Source organism: Eucyclogobius newberryi, unplaced genomic scaffold (assembly GCF_026437365.1).
Source record: "Eucyclogobius newberryi isolate DKJ021-1_F unplaced genomic scaffold, fEucNew1.0.hap1 SCAF_60, whole genome shotgun sequence".
NCBI classification, from domain to species: domain Eukaryota; kingdom Metazoa; phylum Chordata; class Actinopteri; order Gobiiformes; family Gobiidae; genus Eucyclogobius; species Eucyclogobius newberryi.
In genome coordinates this window covers 331,519-346,892 of record NW_027316279.1, presented here as the reverse complement: position 1 = coordinate 346,892, position 15,374 = coordinate 331,519, and the positions used below count along the sequence as shown (strand labels likewise).

At 42.8% G+C, this 15,374-nt stretch overlaps 1 protein-coding gene and 1 non-coding gene across 2 annotated transcripts; one reads left to right on the top strand and one right to left on the bottom strand.

Annotated features, from left to right (window-relative positions):
- Window positions 1-4,101: 4,101 nt before the first annotated feature.
- On the top strand, window positions 4,102-5,553 carry LOC140348016 (tripartite motif-containing protein 16-like). The gene has a single exon (XM_072434252.1). The coding sequence runs from the start codon at window positions 4,107-4,109 to the stop codon at window positions 5,532-5,534; it is 1,428 nt and encodes a 475-aa protein (XP_072290353.1). The 5' UTR covers window positions 4,102-4,106; the 3' UTR covers window positions 5,535-5,553.
- A 7,244-nt stretch (window positions 5,554-12,797) lies between these two features.
- trnaa-ugc (transfer RNA alanine (anticodon UGC)) lies at window positions 12,798-12,869 on the bottom strand. Its single transcript has one exon. It is a non-coding gene; the product is annotated as a tRNA-Ala (tRNA).
- Window positions 12,870-15,374: the final 2,505 nt, after the last annotated feature.

The following is a 15,374-nucleotide window of genomic DNA, read 5'->3' as shown; positions in this document are numbered from 1 at the left end:
CTGGAGAAAAGAGGCTCTGAAGTGGAGCAACAGATCCTCTCCCAGAAGCAGCCCCAACTGAGCCGAGTCCAAGAGCTCCAAAGAGCTGAAGAGGAGCATCTCTGAGCTGGACACACTGTCCCTCACTCCCGATCATAACCAGTTTCTACAGCTCTACGCCTCACTGTCCACAGACACACAGAGCACAGAGCCAGCCAGGATTCAGACAGGGCCCCGGAGCTGCTTTGACGAAGAGACCAGAGCTGTGTCAGCGCTCAGGGACAAACTCCAGCTCACTCTGAGTCCAGTCCAGGTTTTACTGTCACCAACTGAACCCAGCTCCAGAGAGGACTTCTTACAATATTATACAGAAATCACTCTGGACCAAAACAAAGCTCGCACCAGTCTGTCTCTGTCTGATGGAAACAGAAGAGCAGCAATTATGAGTGAATACCAGAGTTATCTTGATCATCCAGACAGATTCAATTTCTGGTGTCAGGTCCTGAGCAGAGAGAGTCTGACGGGCCGCTGTTACTGGGAGGTGGAGTGGAGGGGGGACTGGGTTGAAATAGCAGTTTCATACAGATATATTCAGAGAAAAGGAAACTCTGATGAATGTGGATTTGGACACAATGATAAATCCTGGGCCTTAGTCTGTCACAAAACCGATTCTTCATTTCGGTTTAACTTCCGGTCCGAGGTCCGGTCGGACCGGTCCGGTCCGAGGTCTCAGGTCTGGTCTCGTCCAGAATCAGGGTTTACCTGGACCACAGTGCAGGGGTTTTGGCGTTTTACAGCGTCTCTCAAAGTTCCATGAGCCTCCTCCACAGAGTCCAGACCACTCACCCTCTCTACACTGGAGTCTGAATAAATACTAGATAAACTGCACATTTTCCAAAACTCAAATAAAACAGCCTTTGTTCTCCACAGTTCAGGATCTAATTCGTGCCTTTTATTTTTAAGTAATACATTTTTAAAAATGGGGTGCACGGTGGCAAAGGCGGTTAGCGCTCTTGCCTCCCAAGAAGGAGATCATGGGTTCGATTCCCGGACCAGACCAACATAACATGATCTCTCTGGGTGGAGTCTGCATGTTTCTCCCCGTTGTTACCGTGGGTTCTCTCCGGGTTCTCCGGCTTCCTCCCACCATCCAAAGACATGCATGTGTTAGGTAAAAATTGGTAACTCTAAATTGGCCCTAGTGAATGAATGTGAGCATGAACTGTCTGTCTGTCATGTCTATGTCTCTGTGTTGGCCCTGCGACAAGTTGGCCACTGTCCAGGGTGTACCCCGCCTAAGGCCCGAAGTCACTGGGATAGGCTCCAGTCACCCGCGACCCCGAAAGGGAACAAGCGGTAGAAAAAAATGGATTTTTAAAAATACTTTTATGAGGGTTTTGAAATAAAAAATACAATATTAACAAAATAATATTCTATTCAAACTTGAAATTAATTTGAACAATATTGAGAAAAAAAGAAAGATTTTTTTTTTCTAAAATATTACAAAAATATGTTAATGATCATTCAAACTATGACTGTTCAAACTAAACTCATATATTCTCTACACATTTTACATCAGACACTGTTTTAACTAACTTCATTTGAACTTTCTTTCAATTCGAATGTTATTCCTGGTATAATGTAACTGTATTTAACTCTTTGTCAGAATGTAAAAAGTGATGTTCTCATTTCATCCAAAACTGCACCAATGATACTATTTCTGTTCTGTTTTTCTGTAGATTTTCAGTTTGTTCTATGTTAACTTTGAATCCTGATGTTTATATGCACGTAACCTGCATCAGTGGTTTCCGCTGTGCTTTGTACAGCCTTACAGAGCTCTCGCCAGCTTGTGGTGCTCGGGCCTAATTATATCAAAGCATTGCTAATTTCGACAACTACTCAACTAAATTGTATATTAAAAACAAATGGTAAGAGAAGGCAATCTTGGTTTGACAGATGCAGAATGGGAAAGTATATGTACTTCCCAGTGGAGGACCACAAAGTCTCATGTCTGGAGGGAGTTTTGTTGGAAAAATGTGTCATGTCTTTTCAAAACACCTTAAAGTGCACATTATTCACAAGGAAATACAGCCTGTTGGAGAAACTGTGGCAGCCAGAAGGCAAAACACTATCACGTGTTCTGGGACTGTCCTGTTTGGACTCAGGTTCAAAATGTATATTGATATTGCCATCCCTCTGAACTTTAAAATTGTGTACTTGGTCCTCAAAACTCCTGCCGTGGACACAATTAACATACACCTCTGGATTATACATTTGGCTGCGGGAAAAAAAGCCATCACTAAGAAATGGCTGACACAAACACCCTCAACGACTAAGGACTGGACTAACATCATGGCGGACACTAAACTAATGGAAAAAATCACATTCGGATTTTAATTGGAAATGGACAAATTTGACCGACTATGGACCCAGTGTGACTCACATTTGTTCGATGATGTCTATCTGTGATTTTATTTTTTGTCCTTGATTTCACTCTCTGGTATTTTTACTGTGTTTTATGTTTTAATCTTTTAAAAAGTTAAACGAAAATATCAAAATAAATAAAACGAAATGAGCAATGACATAAATCAATCGTTTTTTATGTGAATTTTCTGTCCCATAATCTAAATTACATTATGAAAACAGAAGGATTAGAAAATACAGTAAGAAAACATTTGTTTTTCTTTTTTTTTTTCCTGTGTGGAAGAAATGTGGACATTTTGTGAGGAAGTGGTGGATCAGAGGGATTCTATGGGTTTCTTTGGATCTTGTGTAGATTAACAAGCGTAGTGTAAGAATTTTATCAGTTCATCTTTCTGTCAAGTTTAGGTTTTTCAATTTGGATATTTCTTTCAAAAACAACTTCTAAAAGAAGAAGAGAGAAGAATAATTGAGGTGATTCGAGCAGACTGCTAACGGTTTGGAGAGACAAACGATTTGAGAAGCAGAAAAGTTAGCACGGGGTGGAGAGGGCGTGGACAGGAGATTCCGGGGGGAAGTGACGGATTGATAATTGATATAGAATTGGAAAGCGTGGATTATAAAAGTTTTGTTACTTTTGAATCTAAAGGTAGTAGACAAAAACATAAAAAAGCCTCAAACCGATCCAAGTCAGAAAGTTCTGGCAGTGAGAGGCAGGAGGAAAACTTCTAGTTTAGTCTAGTTACTAACTTATATAACACAGGGTTAATTGGAAGATTATAGATTTAAGAGCGTCTTTGTAGTGTTACGCTACAATCCCCTTTTGGTATTACAGTTTCCGTTGATCTCCTGTCCACACTCAATCCAGTAGGTGGCGGTAAATGCACCTTTGCAGTTGGCTGTCAACCGCCATTAAAAGTAACACAACAACAACAACAACAAGCTCTTACGTGAATGATTCTCACAACTAAAACACCATTTATTAAAAATAATAAATAAATAAGCAAGTAATGTTTTATCGTACGTATATTTGCTTTGAAGTGTGTTTACTTTGAAGTGCTTCCGTGTGAGCAATGTGCTCTTTAAATTACGTATATTTGCTTTGAAGTGTGTTTACTTTGTGTGTTCTTCTGGACCTGGCGGTAAAGAAGGTTTCTTCAGGTTAAGGTCTGCGGAGTAAGGTCTGCGGTGTAAGGGACTCTGGATTGAGGTCTGCAGCCAGACACTTGAGTTTGTTGGGCCGTTACCAGACAAAGCTAAGTTTGTGTGACATTTGTTGGTTTTCACTTTGGATATTTCTTTCAAAAACAACTTCTAAAGGCCACCGTCCTCTGAAATGATGAGACAAACATGTTGACAGAGAAAAGCTGTGTGTCTTTAAAGTGTTGCTACTCTGTGCTTCCTGCTTCGTCCTCAGATCTACACAGAGCTGTGGGCCTGGCTCTTCCCACTGCTCTGACTCTTTAGTTCCATTTGTGTCAAAGATAAACTCTGAGTTGCTCTGATCCAGGAGAGATGGTGGAGAAAGCACACTTAGTCCCGTGTGTTTGGATCTACTGAAGGATCCAGTGACTGTTCCCTGTGGACACAGCTACTGCAGGAACTGTGTCCAACGCCACCGGGACCAAGAGGACGAGAAGCAGCTCGACAGCTGTCCTGAGGGTCGCCAGAGCTTCAGCCCCAAGCCTGTTCTTGTCAAAAACATCATGTTAGCAGCTTTAATAGAACAGCTGAAGAAGACTGGGCTCACAGCGCCCCCTGCTGACCGCTGCTATGCCGGACCTCAGGATGTGTCCTGTGATGTGTGCACTGGGACAAAGATGAAAGCTGTCCAGTCCTGTCTGCAGTGTTTGGCTTCATACTGTGAGAGCCACCTCCAGCCTCATTGTGATGCTGCAGCGTTACAGAAACACCAGCTGGTGGCGCCATCCCACAAGCTCCAGGAAAACATCTGCCCTCAACACCAAAAAGTGATGGAAATCTTCTGCCACACCGACCAGCAGAACATCTGCTCTCTCTGTTTGGACCAGCACAAGGGCCACAACATAGTGTCCTCTGCCTCAGAGAGGGCCCAGAGGCAGGCAGAGCTGCTGGCCAGAAGGGCCCTGCGGCTCCAGAGCCTCCAGGACAAAGACACAGACGTGAAGAGGCTCAAACAAAAGGCCCAAGACATCAGCCGCTCTGCCCAGACAGCAGTGCATCGCAGCAGGGACAGCTTCAGAGAGATGGCACTTCTCCTGGAGAAAAGAGGCTCTGAAGTGGAGCAGCAGATCCTCTCCCAGGAGCAGACCCAACTGAGTCGAGCCCAAGAGCTCCAGGACCAACTGCAGCAGGACGTGACTGAGCTGAAGAGAAGCATCTCTGAGCTGGACACACTGTCCCTCACTCCGGATCATAACCAGTTTCTACAGCTCTACACCTCACTGTTCACAGACACACAGAGCACAGAGCCAGTCAGGATTCAGACAGGGCCCCAGAGCTACTTTGAGGAAGTGACCAAAGCTGTGTCAGCGCTCAGGGACAAACTCCAGCTCACTCTGAGTTCAGTCCAGGTTTTACTGTCACCAGCTGAACCCAGCTCCAGAGAGGACTTCTTACAATATTATACAGAAATCACTCTGGACCCAAACACAGTTAACACCAGACTGTCTCTGTCTGATGGAAACAGAAGAGCTACAGCTTTGATGCAAGACCAGAGTTATCTTTCTCATCCAGACAGATTCAGTTACTGTAGTCAGGTCCTGAGCAGTGAGAGTCTGACGGGCCGCTGTTACTGGGAGGTGGAGTGGAGCGGGGAGTGGGGTGTTTATATAACAGTTTCATACAAAGATATTCAGAGAAAAGGAGGCTCTGAATGTATATTTGGACACAATGATAAATCCTGGGCCTTATTCTGTGACAAAACCAGTCCTTCATTTCTGTTTAACTCTGTCCGGTCCCAGGTCACAGATCCGGTCTCGTCCAGAATCGGGGTTTACCTGGACCACAGTGCAGGGATTTTGGCGTTTTACAGCGTCTCTGAATGTACCATGAGCCTCCTCCACAGAGTCCAGAACACTTTCACTCACACTCTCTACCCTGGAGTCAAGTTTTGTAATACTGGAGCCACTGCACATTTCCCTAAACTCAAATAAAACGGCTTTTGTTCTCCACAGTTCAAGATCTAATTTGTGCCTTTTAGTTTAAAATTGTTTTTTTGAGGGATTTTCAAAAAAATCAATACTAACAAACTAACAATATAATCAAAACTAGATGCTAATTTGAACAAAGCTGAAAAAATAGAAACGTTCTAGAATATTACAAAAATATGTTACCATCCACCTGCGCGCCGGCGCAGATTATTTTCTCAACAAAACAAATATGTCATTGATTTACATTGAATAATATGCCCCAATAAGCAATTGCCAATAGTTTTTGAGAAAGTCTCAACTTTTAAAAACACATGTCCTGTTTGCTGTTTATGACGGTCGAATCGGCGTTCATTCTGTACATTCTTGTACTCTTCACTCTTGTACTGTCCATAACAATCCATAGGAAAACAATATCGACTTTTTTTCCCTGAAGCTATCCAATTTCGAGATATTGTCAAGTAAACAAAGTTTTTTTCTGTGGAAATATTCACGATGAACGCTCGTCCGGCGCATTTCTCCGTCCATAACAAATGACCTGTTTGACTTATAAGATTGTGTTTGGCATTGATGTTTTCTTCACACTGTTAGCTACAGAATGAGACCATCCACGGGTTTATTTTTTACAGCCTCCGCAAAAAAAATGCACCGCTTCCGACGCACACGGTCGTGTATGTTTACATTGAGAATGCGCGAGCTAAAGGTGACGTAGACCACTTTGATTGACATATTATTCTAGCCAATAACCATAGCTTTCGAATGATGTGTGGGACTTAGGGCTAAAGACAGTCAAAAGCCAGATTTTTCAGCAGGAGGCGACTAGATTTTACGCATCGCGTTTTCTGATTTTATTAGCCTTTCTGACGCGCATTTTGTTAGATGTTTGTATTATACCAATAAAAAAATTAAATTAAAATATAATTATTTTAATCTTTTTCACCTCTATAAGGAAAATTCATGGGTAAACTCATATTTACACATTTTCATATACATTGTTTTTAGCAGTTATAATAGGTATTAGTGGCCTACAGAACATCAAAATGAATGTTTTATGATCATAGAGGAGCTAAAATTGTAATAAAACAGTTTGGCACAGTTGGCACATATTTGGATCACTTGTTCCAAATATACTTTTTGATACAAAAAGGTCAACAGCACCAAAATGCCTGTTCCTAGAGATCTGAAACTTTACACAGTTGTCAACAAGATAAACATCATGTATGTATGTCATGCTCAGGACCTTGACAATATTCAGGCGAGACTAAAAAAAGGATGTTTTGTTTATGTTTGGGCTTCTGTAGTGTAAGTTCTGAAGCCCTGACAGTGTTCATGTGCACATCTGCAGAAACTAGAAGGCCTAAGCTTTCTAATGATGCATCACACTTGCATGTGGGCTGAAACATCCTCTTTTAATAAGCAATGGCATTTGGGTCCAACCATTGTGCACAGGGCCAAATAGGTGGATGGTAACAGGTTGATGATCAATGTATCAAAAGTGAGGTAGAAATTAACATGAAATTAAGTTTTACTTAGAATTATGTGGTTATTTTTGCTAAACAAGTTTAAACTTATCATGTGGAGAACCAAATCATGAGAAAAACTGATTTATTAAAACATTTGACACAATATTGAGTTAGAATGTGGTTCAGACGAGCTTTTTTTTTAAAGGAGTAATGGACGATTTTTCGGCGATTTGAGAACTCAGGCGGAAGTGCACATGCCACTCCCCCGTGCTCGTGCCACTCTTCCAAGTGGACTGATACAACACACACGTGCGTTTATTTATTAGCGTAACGAATCGCATCGCATCTCTCGTCTCTCGTAGATTTCTGTCTCTTCAGAGTCAGCTCCGTCCTAATTTTGTCCCATACACGGAGGGAACTATATTATGATAGATCCATGCGCTTAGACACGCGGAAACGTGCTACTCGTGGGGACGAGCCGACGAGGCTGCAGGTGAGCGGTAGGTGCGTTCTATGATTGATACGTGGCAGGACTAATCGGCCGTCCACGCCACGAGGAAATAAGACTTGGACCACAAAAATAGTCCATTCAACCTCTAACTCACCTGCAACAATACAAACTATGACTGTTCATACCATGACTGTTCAAACTATGACTGTTCAAACTATGACTGCTCAAACTATTATTGTTCAAATTATGACTGATTTGAACAGTCATAATTTGAACAATAATAGTTGACTGTTCAAACTTAACTCATATGTTTTCTACATATTTTACATCAGACACTGTTTTTAACTAACTTCATTTGAACTTTCTTTCAGTTCAAATGTTATTCCTGGTGTAATGTAACTGCATTTAACTCTTTGTCAGAATGTAAAAAGTGATGTTCTTATTTCATCTAAAACTGCACCAATGAAACTATTTGTGTTCTGTTTGTTTCTCTGTAGATTTTCAGTGTGTTTTATGTTGACTTTGAATCCTAATATTAAAAGTGTCTCAGAGTCACAGAATGAGTAACACTGGTCATACAATGGTGAAGGCAAACAGCATCATCTTTACTCTGGAACCTTCAAATCAACAATAAAGTAAAAAATCCATCTGTTTTCATGTGGAGTTTTCTGTCTCAAAACCTAAAATACATCAGAAATAGTGAGATTAGAACGTGAATTGCAGTGTCATTACAGTTTTTTACGATTGAATAAACACTCAAATCTAAAGTTCAGCCCAATTATCAAAACCTTACACTCAAGGAGCAAAACTCGGCCTCAGATTTGCAGTTCAATAGACACTGGTGTGTCACTATTGTGTAAATGAGACTTTCTTGGCCAGACCTGACTTACGAGTCAAAGACACATGTGCATCATTATCTGGACCATATTTCTGTGTAAATATCTCATGTCACAGTAACACTCACTCGATGTGTACGAGCTCAGGAGCAGATGATCCTGATGTGAAGACACAGGTAAATCAGCCACACAGAGTCATCAAGGACAGAGGGGACACTAGAGACAGCTGTGATTTGTTCTAAAGCGGGTCTAAAGCAGGACTAAAGTGGACCGCGGGTGCGCCGCGTGCGCCACGAGGCCCCCGGTTTAAAAGACGCATCATTACTGCGTTTATTTCTGTGTAAATATCTCGTTACAACGTGGGCACCTGCGTTTATGACAGTGCGGCCCTGTTAGTTTATGAATAATATCATCCAGAAATGGTCTTGAAGTGGCAAATTTTGGAGCAGTTGATGAGCATAAAGTCACAGCAAGAAGCAAACGAAGCATCAACCTGGACAAAGTGTCCAGCCACTGGAGACGTGAGAAGGACAGAAGTGCAAAAAGTAACATTAAAGTCAAAATGTTTGCATATTCTGGTGATATTTATTAAGATGTTTTATTCACGGATATTAATCATTACATGCTGTTACTACTAGATCATTTATGGGTAGAATAAATGCTAATAAAAAAACTGTCCAACACTCTTAAACTTAACGACTTTAATGCTTCACTGAAGGAAACAAAACCTCCGGAGGACGAACAGAAGATGCTGGTCTTGTTTGGCTCGACCTTCATATGTGAGACATTCAGTGTCATGAACATGAACAAAGCCCATCACAGATCCAGCTTCACTGACCAACACTTACACCAGACTTTGATGCAAAACAGGGAGATCAACAACACTGTTCCCACTGAAATTCAAGGTCAATTTTCCTACTGTGTTTATTCAACTGAAATGTAGTTAAAATAATCATTATTTAATGCATTTGAAAAACAATTTGTACATTCAGCCTTGCATTTGTTGCTTTGTTACAAGTTACAGGTCAAATCTTGCGTGTAATTTATATTAACCCAAACACACCATATTTTCCTGGCCCGGCCCCTCCGTCAAATTTTAGAACCCAATTGTGGCCCTCGAGTCAAAACGTTTGGGGACCACTGGTTTAGCCCAATTATCAAAACCTTACACTCAAGGAGCAAAACTCGGCCTCAGATTTGCACCACTGTAACACAATAAGTCAGTTCACACTTTGTGCAAAACAATACACACAGTGATTTGTAACACTGAACACACTTGTATGTATTTATACACAGAAGTATATAGAGATGTCACTTCCTTGCAATTCTAAAGCACTGACTGTCAAATGACCACACCCATGTGCCAATCCATTGAACACTGCCATTAGGTGACCAAACACAAGATTGCTTAATTGTAGACACTCCAATCAGATTCAAGCACTATAAAAATGCAGCATGTGAGTTCACCAAGCTGAACCAAAATGGAAGGAAGAGGAAGAGGAAGAGTGAGGATGAGAAGGACGAAGAGGAGAAGGAGAAGGAGAAGGAGAAGGAGGCAGAGGCCGTGCCAGAGGTGTAGGTCGAGGTGGAGGTAGGTAGAGGTAGAGATAGCGGTAGAGGAAGAGGAAGACTTCAAGCAGGAGGAAGAGGGGGAGGAGTTTGGGAGGGTTCTTTTTTGTACTGGATAAAATGTAATGTTCATGAAAACATTGGGAAATGTTTTTTTTTTTTGCAATGCTGGCTTGAGTATATGGAAAAAAATAAATGACACTGTCAACAGCATTAGTCTTGTGTCCTGTGTGGTGTCTACAGTAACACATACAAGTGTGTGTAGTGTTCACTGTGTGTGTTGTTGTGCACAAAGTGTGAGCAGACATTGTGTTTCCAGTTGTGCAAATCCGAGCGGTATTTTGCAAATTCACGGTGTACTTCACCCACACGACTCTATGCACTTAGAAGCAGGATTAGCCAAAAGTGTTTAAGGTTTTCCACAGCAGTGTGTAACTGGTGTGTAACTGGTGTGTAACTGGTGTGTAACTGGTGTGTAACTGGTGTGTAACTGGTTTGTAACTGGTGTGTAACTGGTGTGTAACTGGTGTGTAACTGGTGTGTAACTGGTGTGTAACTGGTGTGTAACTGGGGCAAACATAGTTAAGTCATATGCAACGAGTGTGTTTCATATGGTAAAAAAAATATGGTTTTGATCAATTAGTGTATAGTTTTTACAAGAGTGGTTCATTTTGCAAAGGAGATAAGGTGTTTTGCTAATTGGGTTTGTGGTTGTGCTAATTGTGTGTAGGGTTTTGCTAAATAAAACAAAATCATCAAAATTGTGTTTTTGAGCCCCTGACCCAGCTATATTGTCCCCTCCAAAGTTCCCCCTGGCCGGCCTGGGTCTGGCCGTGTGCTGGGTGGATCACCCAGGCTCCAGGGGGTTTCTCCCCAGAGCCCATGCCCGAAGAGGGTGCTCCCTGAACGGCCTGGGTCTGCACTGCCTCCGGCAGCCGCGTTCGGCAGCCGCGTTCGGCAGCCGCGTTCGGCAGCCGCGTTCGGCAGCCGCGTTCGGCAGCCGCGTTCGGCAGCCGCGTTCGGCAGCCGCGTTCGGCAGCCGCGTTCGGCAGCCGCGTTCGGCAGCCGCGTTCGGCAGCCGCGTTCGGCAGCCGCGTTCGGGGTCCGGTGGAGGCTCCAGACTCCAGGGGAGTCCTTCCCAGAGCCCATGCCTGGAGAAGGTGCTCCCTGGCCGGCCTGTGTCTGGCCGTGTGCGGCGTGGAGGCTCCATGCTCCGCCCCAAGCGGGTTCGAGCCTGCGTCATGGCACTTTTTTCCAAGAAGCAAGTGGAGTGTGGAGCTTGTCCGGGCCTCCAGGGGCACTGCTTCCCCAGAGCTGTGCCCGGCTTCAGTTCTCTGTATCTCAGGCAGTTTTTTATTTATACATTTATTTCATCCATAATCTCTGGCGCCTAAAGGGTTAACCCTCCATGAATTCTTGCAGGATTGCTTCAATGATATCTGCAGACAGCATGTTTTATTAAGCATTGTAAACTCAGGTTTGGCAAGACATACCCATATTGGAAGTTGGGAATGTCGCCCAGGCTGCCTCGGCGAGAACTAGAAATTCTAACCCCTAGACCATATGAGAAATTTAAATATCAAGAGTAACCGATTGAATTGTAACATAAGCCTAATTGATGTTTGAGAGGTTAAGGAACAGTGCATAGTTGGATCACCAGCTTTTAAACAAGCATTTTTAATATCTAAATGTGCTTGGTTCTGCATGTAATGGAAAGCAGCACATATCTCGGGATTTGAATTTTGCTTTTGGTTCAGCCAAATAGAGCCACTTTTGATTTTCAATACAGTTTGTTAAAAATGGGATAAGAAGCACTATCAAGCAGCTCTGAGTTTGTGTTGTGCCCCTCTACATATTCTGGCCGAGTGTTTTAAGGCGCTAGATTTAAGTTCCGGTCCCAGTGAAGGCATGCTTTCAAGTACAACCGCTGCTACATGGCATGGAACAGCTAAAGGTTGATTACTACATATTGCATGCTGCATCCTAAATGGATGAGATTTTTCTATGCCTCTCTTGACACCATCCAGTTTTATTTCACTTGTATCCACAGCGAGTCTTATTCATACTGTGGATTCAAGTCTTCCAAAAGGCTGACCACGATGTTCCCATGCCAGGAGTTGAACCCAGGCCACCTGGGTGGGCCACTTTGTCTCACCTTCCTGCAGGTAGTGTGGATGGATGAAATAATATTGTTTGAATTTTACAAGTGCCGCCAGGTTCAAAGGTAATGTGGGACTGGGAGCTTGCACCGAAGCTTGCGTTTGGGCATCTATCTCGGCATCAGATGAGAATAAACCTACTCTATACCATACTTACACTTTTACTGACAGATATTTCAACAAAAGGTATCTAAAAAAATCACTGCCTTGTAATATGGCAAGGTGACAGTCCACAATGTATTTATTGAGTTTTTTAAGCTTGTGGATGCAATTTTGATTTTTGAATATCCATTAGCCAAAGAGTAGGAGCTATCATTTATGTCCGTGGCTGGAGAGCCGGAGCGCGGTCAAATGGCCGCGCAGTTTCAGGGACCGCGGCATTTCCCTTATAGCCCGTTATAGCCTCATCCTAACCTTAATCCTAACCTAAACCCTAACCCTAACCTTAACCCGGCGCGGTCTAAAACGGCGCTAAAACGCGTTCAAATAGCGCAGCAGTTTCAGGAGCCGCGGCGCGCGGCCGGCACAAAAATAACATGGCAGTTTCGGCCGCGCGCCGCGGCTCTGCAGACACTCCCATCGTTTATACTGCTCAAAGCCCAAAACTACTTAAAAACTTCACTGTAGCGGAAAACAGTTTTGACACACTCCAGATGGGACTTGAACTCACAATCCCTGGCTTATCCATTAGGCCACTGGGGCTCCACGTGTGCTGATGTGATGAATTTAAGCGAAGGTCTCTAAAAATCAATGCAGTGCAATGTGCCAATTAGCAAAGATGTACTATTGCCTGGAGATACTAGGGATTGAACCCAGGACCTCATACATGCAAAGCATGTGCTCTACCACTGAGCTACATCCCCTTCATTAACCATGCTCCAAAATGATAGAATGCACAAAAACAGAACAGATAGAATAGAAACAGAACAGAAACCGTGATCGGATAAAAAATTCTATTCTGTATTTTTTTTTAATTCATATTTTACTGGTTATGGCACAAGTTGTTACTTTACTTACATGTGCGTCACTTTTTGTGTGTTACAGTAACTTCTTTGGCCTGATCACCCAGTCCACAAGTGTTCCTGTACCTATATATTTACAAATCAAGCACTGTTAAGCAGGTGACGTCCTTTGCTGGTCAGGGGGAAGAGAAAGGTATGTTTCCAGCAGGGTTCTAAGAAATATGAAGCAATGCCAATGGATTTCTTGCCCATCGGCTTGACCACCTGGCCACCACAATACTGCATCTTTGGAAAAATACAGTTAAAGCTTGAGACCAATAAAAAATCAAGATATGCTTGTCCAGTCAAGCATTGCTGGAAAACATGTCTGATCCAAAATGAAGGAAAGTATGCGCTCTATCGCTGACCCACTTTGTCTAGAAATGCTCCAAAAAGAAACACCATCTAACCCACTGGTCTATAGATGCATGGAAAAGCTAAAGCGTGATGACAAACTTTTGCACGCTGCGCCCAAATGGATGCCATGTTTCTATGCTTCTCTTGACATCCATCCAGCTTGAATGTACTTGTATCCTCAGCGAGTCTTGTACACAATGTGGCTGCAAGTCTTCCAACAGGGCTGACTAGATATTCCCATACCGGGAGTTGAACCCACCTGGGTGAGAGCCAGGAATCCTAACCGCTAGACCATATGGGAAGGATTTTGAGAGATGAGAGCTGATTAAATTGTAAAGTAGGCCTCATTGAGGCCTCGTTGATGCTTGAGAGTTAAGAAACAGTTCTACATGTAATGGATATAAGCCCATTCTAAGTGCAACAAATCTAGTAATTTGTATTTTCCTTCTGGCTCGGCCTATTAGATCACGGACTTGAAATCCACAATCCCAGATTTTGGAGGCTAGTGTCCTGTGCATATTGCTTGTGGGGTTATTTACCCATAATAGGCTCAAATTCATTCAAAATGTCTAATCATGGGTCTTTTTTTAACCTACATCTTCTTTCACTACACAGCTATCCTTTTCCCCAAAAAATAAATAACAATATAGGATGGACAAAAGCAATGTGCTACTAGTTTCAAAGGTAATGTGGAACTGGGAGCTTGCACTGAAAATGGGCTTCCATCATCCAACACATTACTAACTAGTTTGATGAATTCTAATGAACAATCCCTATAATGCAAGTAAAAATATTCTAGCAGAGGATGGTTTCGATCCATCGACCTCTGGGTCATGGGCCCAGCAGGCTTCCGCTGCGCCACTCTGCTGATTGGCAACAATGATGGGACTCGAACCCACAATCCCTGGTTCAAGAGGCCAGTGCATTATGCCTATGGGGCTGTATAAGTCTAATGGACTCAAATTGCTTCAAAATATGAAATCTATATTTAAAGGAATGTGGAAGTTGAATTCGCAACGAAAGACTGTGCTCTAACACTGAGCTACATAACCATCGATTACCTGTCATGATTTTTTTCCCAAGCAAGACCTGGAGACAACCGCTTTCACTTTGTGCCATCAACGGAATATTGAATGGAGATGCAGGGGATCGAACAAAGGATTTCATACATGCCCTCGTTCTGAAAGAACTGCTCCGAAATTAACCCTTGAAGCGCCAAAGTCGCAGAAATGCGACTTTACCGTACAAGGAAATTAATGAAATAATAGTAGAAAATGAATCACTTCAGTCATTGGTCGGTTCGGTGCAACTTCCTCTTATTAGCCAGGTATGATCCAGGGCAGATCCGGTAAGGAAAAAAATGGCTGGAGGAAGTACACGTGGCATGCAATTTACAGCAGATTCTGACTCTGAAGGGTATTATCTCCCCGAGAGTGACGATGGATTTCCAAGTGGAGATGAAGGGACTTCGAAACAACGGACAGGTGCAAAGGACAGACGGAGGCGAGGAACCAGTGGAACCAGTGGCTGCAGTAAAACTTGCCCGGTGGATGAGAGCTGGGACATGCTGAGAGAGGTCGAGGTATTTGAGGCATGGATCAAACCTTTTGAAGACCCAGTTGGCTACACAGGAGAGATGGATCTGACGGATGCTAATCCATTTGATATTCTGTCACTCTTTCTGACCGATCAGTTTTGGACTTTCATTACTGATGAGACAAATAGATATGCACATCAGTGTATGGCACCTATGATTCTGAAGCCACATTCAAGATTTCTTGAGTGGTATGATGTATCAGTCACCGAAATGAAAGCTTTCTTCGCTTTGCATCTCTCCATGGGCCTTGTTGAGAAACCTGAAATCGAGGATTACTGGGGAACATTTTGGCTTACACAAACGCCTGGATTTGGAAATGTAATGTCAAGAAACAGATTTGAAATCATTCTTTCGTTCTTTCATTTTGTCAACAATAATGATTATGTGAGAACAGGCGAGCCCGGGCACGATAA